At 45.5% G+C, this 15825-nt stretch overlaps 1 protein-coding gene across 6 annotated transcripts; it reads left to right on the forward strand.

Annotated features, from left to right (window-relative positions):
• The first annotated feature begins 603 nt into the window (after window positions 1-603).
• LOC128409238 (zinc finger protein OZF-like) lies at window positions 604-10007 on the forward strand. Of its 6 annotated transcripts, none has more exons than XM_053379553.1 (3): window positions 604-619; window positions 6538-6663; window positions 7795-10007. In XM_053379553.1, exons 2-3 carry the CDS (start codon window positions 6630-6632, stop codon window positions 9366-9368), a joined length of 1608 nt encoding a protein of 535 aa, XP_053235528.1. In that variant the 5' UTR covers window positions 604-619; window positions 6538-6629; the 3' UTR covers window positions 9369-10007. The 6 variants fall into 6 exon arrangements, with proteins under 6 accessions (XP_053235528.1, XP_053235524.1, XP_053235529.1 ...); XM_053379549.1 differs by lacking the exon at window positions 604-619 and adding an exon at window positions 738-864; XM_053379554.1 differs by lacking the exon at window positions 604-619 and adding an exon at window positions 1205-1717.
• The last annotated feature ends 5818 nt before the right edge of the window (window positions 10008-15825 follow it).

Genomic DNA, 15825 nt, shown 5'->3' on the forward strand with positions numbered 1-15825 from the left:
CTGCCTTCTTGGTAACACGGCACTGTGTTTCAGCTGTGCAAGAGGGGGAAGGAAGCCAGCCATCAAGTAACTCCTCAGGAGATGGGCCACAGCTGAGTATGCACAATGCCAGATTTGTTCAGATCCCCACACATCTTGGCCAGCCTTCCCCGCAGGGTTGTTGTGCATGTTGGCAGGGGAGAGCCCCGCATGGCACTAGGCGGTCCCTGGTGGGGTTTAAATGCAATCCACTAAGATGAACGGTCCGGACTGAACCAGAGCAACCCGCCCCCTGCCCCCCAGAGGACCCGGGCTGCACAATCCCGGACTCCCTGCTGCCTTGAGATTGCGATTGTTTCACTGATGATTTGTTACAATTATTCTATATGATCGATGCTGCATTTGGGATGTTCTACTATGTTCTCTCGTTGTTCAGTGCTTGTAAGCAGCTTTGGGATCCGTTTGAATGGAAAGTGGCACAGAAATATAATCCAATCCAATGAATGAAATCCACCCCAAGGGAGCTTTGAATGGAAGGCGGAGGGAAGCTGGAGCCGATCTCTCTGTACAGGGCGAATCCTCCCGGAAGCGAGAGCGCGGCGCCACCTGCAGGCCGGGAGCCGCCACGACAAGCCAGAAGGTAATAATGGCAACATTCCGCTCTTCTTTCCCCTCCCCTCCCAATCAGCGCGGAGCAGCTGGGCGTTCTTAGTCCTCCCTTCGCGGTGGCTACTGGGAGTCGTAGTTCCCTTCCGCCACCGGGACGGCGAGATTCCGCGGCAGCCGCGCTCGGCGGCACTGGCTTTCCCGTCATGCCTTGGGGCGAGAGCGAGAGAGGCGCGGAAGGCGGCGGCGGAGAAGGACGGCGGCCGAGCGGCGCTTGAGGTGGGCGCAGCGGGGGGGGGGGCTGAGGTTTCTGGAGGCCGCAAAGGGGGCCTCGGGGGCCGCTCGGGGGATGATGAGGGAGGTGGGGGGAGGGGAGGGAGGAAAACCCCGTCGCTGAATCGGACCAGTGGTCTAGCCAGCTCAGTATTGCCTGCACGGGCTGGCAGCAGCTTTGCCAGGGCTCTTCCCGGCCCAACTGGGGATGGAGCCCGGGACCTTCTGCATGCCGAGCAGGTGCTCTGCCCGTGAGCCTCCTCCCTTCCCCCGAAGCGTAGGAATCCGCCTCCCACTGAATCTTGCAAAGGAGGCGTCTGGAATCGCGCGAGGATGGGATATGGAGGTTTCCACAAAGCTCCCTGCGCAGCCCCAGTCCATTGTTCAGAGCAACAGTGTTGCCCACACAGACTGGCAGCGGCCTTCTGCATGCAAAGCAGCCACCGCCCTTCCCCAAGGTGCCCATCGTTCTCTGCCCTCCTGATCACTCTGCCTGGGCCTGAAAGTCCTGATGGCGCCAATAGGGCTGGTTGGAATCAAATTTTCATTCTCTTCCCAGGCTCTGGCCGCCTCCCTCCCTCCCTTTTGTTCTCTGCCATCCCTGGCTGGATTTCTTCTCTCCCCTAGAGGCCCTTCCCCTGCCTTGGGGTTCCCTGCCTCCCTGTTTCCTGGAGACCCCTGCACCCAAAGGCCCTTTGCGCTCATCACAGCTCCCTTTGGAGCCGAATCTGGCAAGTGTGGGGCTGTTGGGGGGGATGGTGGCTTTTCTTACCTTTCTTCCTTCCAGCTCAGTGGCAGACTCCTTTCCCTGGCTGCAACCATCTGCGTTGCACTACCTGTTCAGTCCCGGTGTCTCCAGGTAAAGGCTGAAACCTCGGAGAGCTGCTGCCAGTTTGTGTTGGAAATACCGAGCTGAATGCGACAGTTCCTGTGTTCCCATCCATGCAGAGTTTCACCATGGCACTCACACAAAGCGCGTGTTTGAGGGTGTTTCCTTTTCTCTGCTAAGCTGGGAGTTCCCTTTTGGAGGATGCCAGTTGGAGGTTTGTGTTGGGATGCAGATGTAGGATTGAGATCTGGGTTGGGGAATTAGCCATCGTGGGATAGAGGAAAGTCCCTGTGTGTGTGTGTGTGTGTGTGTGTGCAGATGGGGTGAGGCCCTTAGAAAGAGGGGGAAGCCCCACTCCTTGAACTGGGATGCATGGAGCCATTGTTGTGTCAGTTTGCAGGTGTGTGTTGGAAGAAAAGATTCTCTGCCTGTTGATAGCAGCCAGGTACCTTCACTGTACTGATTTTGGCACTTGCGAAAAACTTTTTTTGTTTAGAGATGCCTACCCAGATGTGTTTTAATTTTATTTCGTGTACACTGGTCTTTTTTATATTTAAAAAAACTCTGCTTGATTCTATCTATATTTGATGGTTTTTAACTTACTAAAACTGTCTGATGACGGAAAGGCTACAGTGGTACCTCGGGTTACAGACGCTTCAGGTTACAGACTCCGCTAACCCAGAAATAGTACCTCGGGTTAAGAACTTTGCTTCAGGATGAGAACAGAAATCGTGCTCCGGCAGCAGCGGGAGGCCCCATTAGCTAAAGTGGTGCTTCAGGTTAAGAACAGTTTCAGGTTAAGAACAGACCTCTGGAATGAATTACCGTATTTTTCCCTCTATTACACGCAGATTTTTTCTCCTAAAAAGTAAGGGGAAATGTCTGTGCGTGTTATTGAGCGAATGTGTGGTCCCTGGAGCTGACAAGCGCGAGTGAAGGCAAAAATCAGGCAAATATCAAATCGTCCGGAGAAGGGAGGAAAGTAGGAAGCTGCTGCTTTCCTGCATTCTGCCTCAGGGTCTTACTGCCCACCCGCTTCTGTTTCCTTACTGTGTTTGCTCAAACGGAACAAAGAGCAGAGAAAACCCCTCCCCTCCAGGCAAGCAGAGCGTCCTGCCTTCTAATTCCTCTCCGTGCGTCTGGGACTCGAAGGCAACATGCTGGTTGGGGGGGGGGGAGAGAGAGAGAGCTGGCTGGCTTGTGGGGGGGGTCTTTTGCCTTCCTTTCCTCCCTCCGGTAAAACCCCTCTCCTGCATTCTTAGCCAGCTGCTTCTCTGCACACCCCTCTCCTTGTCGCTTCTATGTTTTTCCTTCCCTCCCTACTTAAAACGTGGTTCCAATCACGGATCCACATGGATCCTCAGGATCTTTGCATTGGGTCACCCCAAATTCACCATCAGATCACATAGCAATGATCTGATGCAAAAACAGGGCTGCAATGGTGCAAAAACGTGGTTACAAAGCACGGATCCACATGGATCCTCAGGATCTTTGCATTGGGTCACCCCAAATTCACCATCAGATCACATAGCATGTCCATGGCTACAGCCTGCACCAAAAAAATCACGCACCCACTGTTGCCTGGGGCTGCAATGGTGCAAAAACGTGGTTACAAAGCACGGATCCACATGGATCCTCAGGATCTTTGCATCGGGTCACCCCAAATTCACCATCAGATCACATAGCATGTCCATGGCTACAGCCTGCACCAAAAAAATCACGCACCCACTGTTGCCTGGGGCTGCAATGGTACAAAAACGTGGTTACAAAGCATGGATCCACATGGATCCTCAGGATCTTTGCATTGGGTCACCCCAAATTCACCATCAGATCACATAGCATGTCCATGGCTACAGCCTGCACCAAAAAAATCACGCACCCACTGTTGCCTGGGGCTGCAATGGTGCAAAAACGTGGTTACAAAGCATGGATCCACATGGATCCTCAGGATCTTTGCATTGGGCTACCCCAAACTCACCGGCAAATCACATGTCTGTGGCCGCAGCATGAAGCACAAAAATGATACATCCACTGTTTCATTCAGAATTTTTTTTTCTTGTTTTCCTCCTCTAAAAACTATGTGCGTGTTATGGTCAGGTGCGTGTTATCGGTAAGTACGTAACAAGAGGTACCACTGTACTATGGTCTGTTATGTGGGAATTAAACTCTCGTTCCCGTTTGCGGAGTATGCGGAAGGCAGCCCTGGGTCGTTTGACCCTTTAATTAGTTCTCTTTTCCCTCATGTAAAAACTACGCAAGACACTCCCTTTCAAAGTTTAAATAGCATATAACACAGGGTGCTTGCCGTTGCAGATTAAATAGACAATGCGGGTAGGTGATACTTAATTTGCTAAAGTGATACAGACAGCAGCACAACCAACATAACATACCTGCTGCTCTGTTAAGACTGTTCAATACTAACTGCTGTAACTGAAATAACTGCCATAACTGCCACAGAGTGTGTGATGTCATGAGAGTTCTACAGCTCTTGCAGTTAATAAAAGCATTTTGGATGCTAACATCCCTCATGTTAAGCTTTTGATTAAGTCTTCTAGTTTTTAATCTGCTGATTTTTATAAATTTCCCCCCTATGAATATGTTTTATGTAAACAGCTTAGATTTTTTAAAAAAAAATTCAATGGCATATAAATCTTGTTAAATGAAATGCTTTCTTTAAAATGTGAGCTCTTAATACAGGGGGACAAATGTGACCTAATAGGCATTACTGAAACCTGGTGGGATGAGACTGGAATGTAGAAATTGAGGGCTCCAACCTGTCACTCTACAGCGGTGACCAGACGAGGAAAGACTTGTTGGGAAGAGCACAGGTAAAAGAAATGCCATGGTGCATCTGCAACAGCACAACCGGACTCCTTCACCTGCCCCAGCTGCAACAAAACATCTCTCTCCCATTTCAGTCTCCAAAGCCATAGTGGATGCTGTAACTCTCCGATGCTTTGGCTTCCCCCTTGAAGGCGCACTCTTCCATTGTCTTTTTTTTTTTAAATAAATGTTTATTAAAGTTTTACAAATCAAAAAGTTCATCATTTCACATAGATCATTCCATTAAGTAAAGCTCACAGAAAAGACAGAAAAACAAAAATATATAACAAAAAAAGAGAGGGGAAAAAAAGAAAAATCCACTTTTTTAAAATTACAAAATTCCATACCCCTCTGTCCTGACCTCCTCACATCTCCCTTTTTTGTGTTCCTCTTTATTCCAATCAAATTCAGCAAGTTCAAACCCTTATTCAAACCATACTTAAATTATATTCTTCTAATTATTATGTCCCAAATTTTCATTATTTTAGCCCATTCCTCATCTTATATACTATGACATAATTTTATTCTGTTCATAACCCCCTTCTCCTTTTTAACATTCTTCTTTTCATTCACATTTAACCAAATCCCACAAGCCCTGTTGCCTTCACTTCCCACATCATGTTAACACTCAAACATTTTACAGTGTTTTTGTAAATAGTCCTTAAACTTTTTCCAGTCCTGTTCCATCAGTTCTTCTCCCTGGTCACGGATTCTGCCAGTCATTTCAGCCATCTCCATGTAGTCAATCACTTGCATCTGCCATTCTTCCACGGTGGGTAGATCTTGTGTCTTCCGATACTTGGCAAGGAGTATTCTTGCTGCCACTCTTCCATTGTCTCCCAAGACAGACAGATGCCATCAACAACCTGTTCGAAAGAAATATCTCAAAACGGAAGGGAGAAGGAGTAGCAATCTGTGAAGGATGTGTACACTTGGAGTATGACAGGTGGATGGAGAGCATAGGGTACAAATTGTAGGAGTAGGAAACAACAGTGACCTTACTGTGGATATCAGCTATAGACCTCCAAGCCAGACTGAGGACTTGAATGATGCTTTCCTTCCCTCCCCCCAAATGCAAACAGTGTTTTATTGATGTCATTCACTTCCAGCCAGGACAGCTTCCCTCTTCCCAATTCCCCATAGTGAATGCCACCTTTTAAGAAAAAATTCTTTTTAATTGAATTTTACATTGCACATTTAAATTCAAACAATAAACATCATCATCATTAGGATTCCCTGAATCTTTTACTCCCCTCCACCCTTCCATGGTTACAATTTTCAGTCTTTTCCCACTGCTTCCCTTATTTTGTCTTTTTTTCATAAATAATCCAATTTTACCTTAGTTTATAGTACATTACAAACGTTACTCAAAACCTGCCAAAGTTTTTAGTTGTTTACAGTGTTCTCTTAAGTACATTTTCCCCATTCCTTCTTAAATTTATTCTCTTTCTGGTTTCTGATTTTCCCAGTCAATTTGGCCATTTCGGCGTAGTCCATCATCTTCATCAGCCATTTGTCTCTGGTCGGGACTTTATCTTCTTTCCATCCCTGGGCCAGTAGTATCTGTGCTGCTGTCGTTGCATACATGAATAAGCAGATTACCAAACATTCAAAAAGGAGAGATATAGTAGTCATGGAAGACTTCAGCTACTCCAACATCAGTCCAGGAATCAATTTTATTGTACATTCAAGGGGATTTGTGCTATCCTGCAGAGAGGGGTGAAACACAATTCCACCTGCAAAAGTTTTGAGCTACTCACAGCTGTAGTGCTTCATTCCCAATCAGTGCAGCTCTCCTACCTTCCTGCTGTAATCCCATAATTTTTCATACCACAAACGTATTGGTTTATTTGTTTCTTTTGTCCCTCTTTTGTTGTTCTAATAACGTGGGGATTTGGGGAAGCATCACAGAATGAATAAGATAGAATGATTCCACAGGGGAACTTGAAGTCACTTCGCCTTAACTGCAATCTTTGGCTTGCTAAATTACCTGTGAGAGAAATCTCTTCCCTTTTTTCTGTTTTCAGGGTTTGGTGATCTTTGAGGAGGCGGCCGTGTGTTTCACAGAGGAGGAGGGGCCCTCCTGGATCCAGGCCAGAGGGCCTTGCACAGGGACAACATGGAGGAGAATTACAGGAACCTGGCCCTTCTGAGTAAGTCTCCTTCTTCTCTTGGCCCAAAGTTACTCGCACACCCAGGACAGCACCATAAGATCACGACACAAGGTCTCAGTTGCAGTTGTTCCTGCTGCTTTGGAGCTCTGTTGACTGGAGGTGCTATGGATGAAACATGTGGCCTGATGCATAATGAGGGCTGGATACAATTAAATAGTTGAGATGCTAGGGTGTAAAGCAAATCCCATGAGTGCAATGTGCCTGTTTCCATCCTCTCTTCCGCTTGTGTGCCCCTCTAAATTAGGTCTGGCAGACTGGGAGAACCCCAGGAATGTTGTGGGGAAAACTAGGAAATGGGAGGTTGTTTTATGTGAAAAGTCTTGTGCAATGTCAAATTCACTCTGAGCTTTCAGAGCTCTATAATATACAATGAACAACCTTCAATTTTGAGTGCCTGGTCTGCCCTCCCCGCTGTCCACGGAGCAAATTTCTCTGACCTCCCAAGACCCCACTGATTTTACCAGAGAGAAAAAGATGAAAGATATTGGAGCGGACCCAATACCGGGATAGGTGCAGCCCAGTGCTATAATAATAATAATAATAATAATAATAATAATAATAATAATAATAATAAAAAATTTATTTATTTATACATACCCCGCCCTCCCCAGCCAAGACTGGGCTCAGGGAGACTAACACCAAATATAAAACGATTGAAATACAACTTAAAAACAAGATTAAAATACAACATTAAAATGCAGCCTCATTTCAGCAGAAACTCAAAATGAGGAGGAAAACCGACTCTTCCCTGGTTCTCAGATTGATTATTTGATATGCACAGTTCAGCTGTGAGGTGGTGTGTGTGTGTGTGTGTGTGTGTACAAGCAAAGTTGTATGTGTGAGAGAGACAGTGTGGACTGGCCATACCCACCTTTGGCTACACTTACCGTTGTCATGCATTCCCCAGAAATATTGGTCAAGGGGGAATGTGGCCGTCCACCTTCCCTGCTCTATCCGTACTCCACATAAGCAGCCAGTTATTGCCCATCAACAGTGGCTGCCTGTTGACTATCCTTCCCTTTCTCTGTTTCAGGTAGCTGTTAATTGGAATTGTTCCGTAATTTGGGTATCCGTTCCTCCCTGATCAAGTTCCTCTTTGTATTCCTGCAGGTGAGCAGAAGGAGAGCAGTCAAGAGAATGAACCCCAGAGAATTAAAACTGAAGCAGAAGAAAATGTTGTTCCAGATGGTGCTAGCTTCAATGAAATTTCAATGCTGGAAGGACCTTACACAGGCAAGAAAGAGGAAAATGTCTCTCTTTGTGCAAAAAGCCCAACTAGAATATCAGGCCTTAGCACCATGGGAAGAAAACATGATGGGGATAAACGGTTTCAATGTTCAGAGTGCAGAAGGAGTTTCAACTACAAATCACATCTTCTTGTACATGAAAGAATCCACACAGAAGATAAACCGTATAAATGTTCAGAGTGCGGAAAGAGTTTTTGTCTGAGCTACAACCTTCTAACTCATCAAAGAATCCACACTGGAGAAAAACCATATAAGTGCTCAGTGTGTGGAAAGAGTTTCACTCAGAGCAGTACACTTTTTAATCACCAAAGAATCCACACAGGAGAGAATACACATACATGTCCCAGTTGTGGAAAGTGCTTCAGCCAGAAAATTGACTTTCAAAGATTCCACACAGGGGAGAAACTGTATAAATGCTTAGAGTGTGGAAAGAGCTTCACTCAGAGCTCTTCACTCAGAGGAGAGAAACGGTATAAATGTTCAGAGTGCGGAAAGAGTTTCCGTCTCAGCTCCAACCTTCTTACCCATCAAAGAATCCACACTGGAGAAAAACCATATAAATGCTCAGTGTGTGGAAAGAGCTTCACTGACCGTAGTAGCTTTTCTCGCCATCAGAGAATCCACACAGGAGAGAAGCCGCATAAATGTTCCAATTGTGGAAAGTGCTTTAGCCAGAACAGTCGCCTTCTTAGTCATCAAAGAATCCATACGGGGGAGAAACCATATAAATGCTTAGAGTGTGGAAAGAGCTTCACTCAGAGCAGTACGCTTTTTAATCACCAAAGAATCCACACAAAGAAGCCACATAAATGTTCCAGTTGTGGAAAGTGCTTCAGCCAGCAAAGTGACCTTCTTAGTCATCAAAGAATCCACACAGGGGAGAAACCGTATAAATGCCCAGAGTGCGGAAAGAGCTTCACTCATAGCAAAAGTCTTCGTAGTCATCAGAGACTCCATGCAGGTGAGAAACCATTTAAATGTGCCGAGTGTGGGAAAAGCTTCAGTCATGGCAGCAACCTTACTTATCATGAAAGAACCCACACTGGTGAAAGACCTTATAAATGCTCAGAGTGTGGAAATAACTTCACTGACCGTGCTGGCCTTTCTCGTCATCAGAGAATCCACACAGGAGAGAAGCCACATAAATGTTCCATTTGTGGAAAGTGCTTCATCCATAACAGTATCCTTCTTAGTCATCAAAGAATCCACACAGGGGAGAAACCATATAAATGCTTAGAGTGTGGAAAGAGCTTCACTCAGAGCAGTACACTTTTTAATCACCAAAGAATCCACACAGGGGAGAAGCCGTATAAATGCTTAGTGTGTGGAAAGAGCTTTGCTCAGAGCAATGGGCTTCGTTATCATCAGAGGCTCCATACAGGTGGGTGTGAGAAAAGCTTTATACACAGGGGAGAAGATTGTGTAAACAACTGTTAAATGATATGGGTCTACCTGTGTTGGAGCCAATCGTAATGTTTAAGGACAACCAGACCTGTATTCATACGTCCAAGAAAATCGCAACAGAGATCTAAACACGTGGATGTCAAATATCATTATGTAAGAGACAACGTGTAACAGAAACCAATTGAATTATGATTCTGCTTCACAGAAAAAATTCTGACAGATATACTGATAAAGGCTCTTGCAGCATGTAAATGTGAATAATTGGTGAAACGGCTAAGTTTTTTGCCATCAAATGAAAGCCAATATCATTAACAAAATTAAAGAAGGGGTGTTTGAGTAACTGGATATGAGAAAGGGTTAATTTCCTTTATGAGTGTAAATCACCCCTGGGTGAGCTAAACAAGGTGCAAGGCCAGCCAAGCCAGTTGCTATGGTAATGGCCCACTGCCCCTATATCTGTGGTTAATGCATGTCAGCTCAGTAGTAGAGTCTATTTGTTGTCCAGTGTTATGTCCTGAATTGGTGAGTTTACTTAGAATAATGGAAATGCCTTGTACTCTTATGTATCTGTATATATCTGTATCTGTAGAAGCCTACAAGCTGTGTATATCTATGTCTGGAACTGTTTTACTGAGCCTCATCTTCTGCAACAGTAAACTATTTGGATCTTAAGCTGCTTCTGTGTGGTGACTGCATTATTATCTCAATACAGTGGTACCTCAGGTTAAGTACTTAATTCGTTCCAGAGGTCCATACTTAACCTGAAACAGTTCTTAACCTGAAGCACCACTTTAGCTAATGGGGCCTCCTGCTGCTGCTGCGCCGCCGGAGCATGATTTCTGTTCTCATCCTGAAGCAAAGTTCTTAACCTGAAGCACTATTTCTGGGTTAGTGGAGTCTGTAACCTGAAGCGTATGTAACCCGAGGTACCACTGTATATGTTTCCCATTTTGGGCTGCAACAGTGGATCAAGATACCGGTAAAAAAATCCAGGCTGGATTGTGAATCGTCGCCAAGTGGAAGAAGAAACACCATATCCTTTGGGTGTAAGTAAATAAATAGGGAAATGGCGTTTCCGTACACTGCTCTGGTTCGCCAGAAGCGGCTTAGTCATGCTGGCCACATGACCCGGAAGCTGTGCGCTGGCTCCCTCAGCCAATAAAGCGAGATAAGCGCCGCAACCCCAGAGTCGGTCACGACTGGACCTAATGGTCAGGGGTCCCTTTACCTTTAAGGTAAAGGTACCCCTGCCCGTACGGGCCAGTCTTGCCAGACTCTAGGGTTGTGCGCCCATCTCACTCAAGAGGCCGGGGGCCAGCGCTGTCCGGAGACACTTCCGGGTCACGTGGCCAGAGTGACGAAGCTGCTCTGGCGAGCCAGAGCCACACACGGAAACGCCGTTTACCTTCCCGCTTGTAAGCGGTCCCTATTTACTTGCACCCGGGGGTGCTTTCGAACTGCTAGGTTGGCAGGCGCTGGGACCAAGCAACGGGAGCGCACCCCGCTGCTGGGATTCGAACCGCCGACCTTTCGATCGGCAAGCCCTAGGCGCTGAGGCTTTTACCCACAGCGCCACCCGCGTCCCTTACTCCCTTAAATAAATAGGGAAGTTTAGGGAAGTTTTTAATGTGTGGTGTTTTATTGTGTTTTTAATATTCTGTTGGGAGCCGCCCAGGGTGTCTGGGGGAACCCAGCCAAATGGGCAGGGTATAAATAATAAATTGTTGTTGTTGTTGTTGTTACAACCAGTGCTTTTTTCTGGGGGTACGCAGGGGTACGCATCCCTCTAAACATTTTGTGAATCTGTTTGGCTTCGTTGAAAGGCAGTATTTCAATATGAGTAGGAAAATGAGAGTATCCCTAAACATTTTTTTAGGAAAAAAGCACTGATAACAACTTTATGAAGGGTGGCCGTGCATAATGTGTGGAGTCTGAAAAAATACTCCGTGACAGGAGAAGGATTTCTACATGGAAAGAACCCACTCATCTGAGCAGTGTGAAGCAATCTTAGGTCAACACACAATGACACACAAACCATACAGAAAAACGATTTAATTGCATGTTCTCAGCAAACATCACAAGTAGGCAAACCTGAGGCAGGAAACACAGATGAACCTTTGGGTGGCCTCTTTCATTTTTGCTTTTTTTGGGGGGGGTATGGTGGCACATATATATATATATATATATTAAAATAAATGTTTATTGGGATTTTACAAAACAGAAATCAAACAATCACATATATCAAAACAGAAAACAGAAAATACACACTTAATAAAGAAAAAAAAGGAAAAAAATCCACTTTTAAGTTTCAAGGTTCTATATCCCTCTTTCCTGACCTCCTCACATCTCCCTTTTTTGTATTCCTCTTTATTCCGTCAAATTCAGCAAATTTTAACCCTCTTTCAAACCTCGTTTATGATTATATATTCCCACTTATTATGTCTCTAATTTCCCTTATCTTGGTCCTTTACTCCACCTTATATACTTTGACATAATATTATTCTAGTCATACCCCCCTTCTCTTTTTTAAGATTCTTTTTTCATACCTCTTTTAACCATATCCCAAATGCCATGTTACCTTCACATCCCACATCATTTTAACATTCAAACATTTTACAATATTTCTGTAGATAATCCTTGAACTTTTTCCAATCCTCTTCCATCAACTCTTCTCCCAGGTCTCGGATTCTGCCGGTCATTTCTATGGTGGCACATATATAACTACAGTGGTACCTCAGGTTACAGACGCTTCAGGTTACAGACTCCGCTAACCCAGAAATAGTACCTTGGGTTAAGAACTTTGCTTCAGGATGAGAACAGAAATTGCGCAGCAGTGGCGCGGTGGCAGCGGGAGACCCCATTAGCTAAAGTGGTGCTTCAGGTTAAGAACAGTTTCAGGTTAAGAAGGGACCTCCGGAAGGAATTAAGTACTTAACCCGAGGTACCACTGTACCCCACCTAACACTCTCCTGGAAAGAAGGAGTAACGAAGCCATGAGCAAAAAATATTCTGGCAGTCTGAGATTCTTCTTTTTGACGGCACCTGGCTCCATTCCCACTCCTCCCCGACCACATTATTCAGTTCTGCCCTTCAGCAATGTCACAAAGTTTAGCGGGGGAGTCTGTTGACTGTTTGCAGTATGGTAACGCTGCAGAGAGCTTGCTGGGGAGACCATGCATTAAAAAGAAAGGACTCAAAAATAACTTAAACAAGGTTTTAATAAGAAAAACAAAAACTCCTTTTACACTAAATACATTAACAACCAAACCAGACCCAACCACCAACCCATCCCCCAGGGTAATGGGAGAGCTAGGTGCTGCTCCTTATATACTACACCCAAATGCTGACACACCTTAATCAAATACAACTCAGCAGCACCTGCTACGTTTCACAGCTGTAAAGCTGGGTCTCGTTATCTTGCTCTGGCCCTTGCTCTGGCCCCTTAAAGACATACACATTGGGTGGAACAATGATGAACCTTTACATTTAAAGAAACCATTCAACAGAGTCAACCTCGTATTCAGGGGTCATCAATGTGGTGTCCTCAATCCCCAGTATGCCTTCAAACAGCACCAGTGAAAAGTTAATATCCTTTCAAAAACCCACAATCCAGGAGAAACAGCGTGACCCTGTGGTTCAGTTTCTGTTTGCATTGGTTTGGTTTCCCTATACAGTGTAGGGGTGGTGGGTAGATGTAGAGGTAGGGCTAGGGTTCCCTTCTTGGCAGGGGACTCTGGGAATTGTAGTTCTGGTTAAGGGGGTAGGCGTAGGGTTCCCTTCTTGGCAGGGAACTCTGGGAATTGTAGCTTGGGTTAAGGGTTAATGTTTGGGATTAGGGTTAGTGTTCAGGTTAGGGTTAGAATTCTAGTTAGCGTTAGGAACTCTGGGAATGTAGGTCTGGGAGGGGAACAAGGGGGTCTCCTAACAACTCTCTGCACCCTTTTCAAACTATAGCTCCCAGTTTCTTTGGGGGAAGAAGCCATGAGTGTTTAAAGCGGCTTCATATCGCTTTAAATGGTGTGGATGTGGCCCCGGCCTTCCTCACCCCACTGCCCCTTATTATTAAGAAATTGAAAGGATTTCCCCATTCAAATCTCTCGGGAACAGGAAGAAGAACTTTGTATCTCATGCTATTTTGGGTGGTTTCTAACACTTGATTGTTGAGATCATATGACCATTTCATTTGGAAAATTATTTAATAAAGATAATTTTTTTATTAAAACCTTTGAATGTGTTTGAGTGTATGGAAGTTTTAATTTCATCGTCGTGCGTTTTTACAGTGAAATGCACGGAGATATGTGAAAACACATAAAAATAAAAATATTGCAGCTGCCAAAACAATATGATGCACTTAAAAGAAATGTGAAATCCAGATAAGGAGTTCTGACCTTATTTGACTGGTGAGTTTGTCTTTTTCCTCTTCCCCCCAGGTCCCTTTTTCCTTTTGTGCCATGACAATCGTAAGCCTGCGGGCAGGAACCACTATTTTCTACCTGCATATGTTTCAAGGCCCTGTGCTTCTGAATACCATGTGCTGGAAACTGTAGGAGAGAAGTGTTGTCGTCGCACTCGGATCCTGCTGTGGGGCTTCCCACTGGGGAATATGACCCCTCTGGCCTGAAAAAAGCTCCCTAGCTTTGCAATATGTTAGTCAGACATAGCTGTAAGGAAGACAAAGCCAGCCTAGAACCAGAAGCCAAGAATTAGCCACAACCAATTAATAGCGTTACAGCACAAGGCTAAGAGAGTCCATCACATCCCTGAAACTCACTTAGGTCAAACCTGCCTTGTTGCAGCAGGTTAACACAGGGGTCAGCAAACTTTTTCAGCAGGGGGCCAGTCTACTGTCCCTCAGACCTTGTGGGGGGCCGGACTATATTTTGAGGGTAAAAATGAACGAATTGCTATGCCCCACAAATAACCTGGAGATGCATTTTAAATAAAAGCACACATTCTACTCCTGTAAAAACACCAGGCAGGCCCCAAAAATACCCCCGAGATGCATTTTAAATAAAAGGACACATTCTACTCGTGAAAACACACTGATTCCCAGACTGTCCGCAGGCCGGATTTAGAAGGTGATTGGGCCGGATCTGGCCCCCGGGCCTTAGTTTGCCTACCCAAGGGTTAACACAAAAGCAGGAAGGCAGAGGCTGCTGAACCAATTTTTGGGGAGGGGGCGTTTATTAACAAATCATGCTGTCAAAGGACTCCAAATCTGAAAGGACTTTCAGACTCCAAGCACTGGATTATCTTTTCAGGCTGTCCCCGGTCCCCTGGCATGTTAACATTCACTCACACACCCTCAAGATATCAATGACTTCCCTTCTTCTCTTTCCATGGTTCATTTTGCATATCCTAAATCCCTGCATATTTTACAAAAACTAAACCATTCAGTGTTCCATTACTGCATCCATCCAAACTTGTTTACACTGCTGAATTTATCTTAATGCTGTCCTAGTAGAGTGACTGGAATAAAGCAGGCATGAGTCCATAGAGAGGAGAACCTTTACTGAGGTAAAATTTGACCAAAACAGTACATATAGCTTGAGGAGAAACATGTGAAGAGGTTTGTCTTTGTTAGGTCAGGCCTACGCTGGGGGAAGCTCCTTCAGAACCCTTTCCCCCTCCGCGAAGGTTGCAGGTTCGATCCCCATATAGGACAGCTACATTCCCCTATTGCCTGGGGTTGGACTGGATGATTTTCGGGGTCCCTTCCAGCTCGGCAGTTCTATGATCTGCCAGTCAGGGAATGAACCCCTGAAGTCATACACAGAAGAATTCCCGGTTGTACTTCCAAGATTAATAATGCAACAAAAAAAGAACAAACTGCTGTCTTTGGGCAAGAGGTAGTAACAGCATGAATTGCTTCCGCCCTGGACCTTGACGTCTCCATGCCGGAAGATATCCAACTCTATTGTTCTGTGTTAGCAACTCCAACTTTCATGTTTTCTTTAGTTAGGGACGCAGGTGACGCTGTGATGTAAACCACTGAGCCTAGGGCTTGCCGATCATAACGTCGGCGGTTCGAATCCCTGCGACGGGGTGAGCTCCGATTGTTTGGTCCCAGCTCCTGCCAACCTAGCAGTTCAAAAGCAAGTCAAAGTGCAAGTAAATAGGTACCGCTCCGGCGGGAAGGTAAACAGCGTTTCCGTGCGCTGCTCTGGTTCACCAGAAGCGGCTTAGTCATGCTGGCCACATGACCCGGAAGCTGTACGCTGGCTCCCTTGGCCAGTAAAGCGAGATGAGCGCTGCAACCCCAGTCTTTTGTGACTGGACTTAACGGTCAGGGGTCCTTTACCTTTTTTTAGTTACGGCTCCGGCTGAGAGAGCTCTGAGGGTGCTCAGTGGCAGAGCACATGCTTCTGCATGCAGAAGGCTCATGGTAGAATCACAGAATTGTAGAGTTGGAAGGGACCCCAACAGTCATCTAGTATAATAATAATAATAATAATAATAATAATAATAATAATAATAATTACTTATACCC

This window comes from Podarcis raffonei, chromosome 2, assembly GCF_027172205.1.
Source record: "Podarcis raffonei isolate rPodRaf1 chromosome 2, rPodRaf1.pri, whole genome shotgun sequence".
NCBI classification, from domain to species: Eukaryota; Metazoa; Chordata; class Lepidosauria; order Squamata; family Lacertidae; genus Podarcis; species Podarcis raffonei.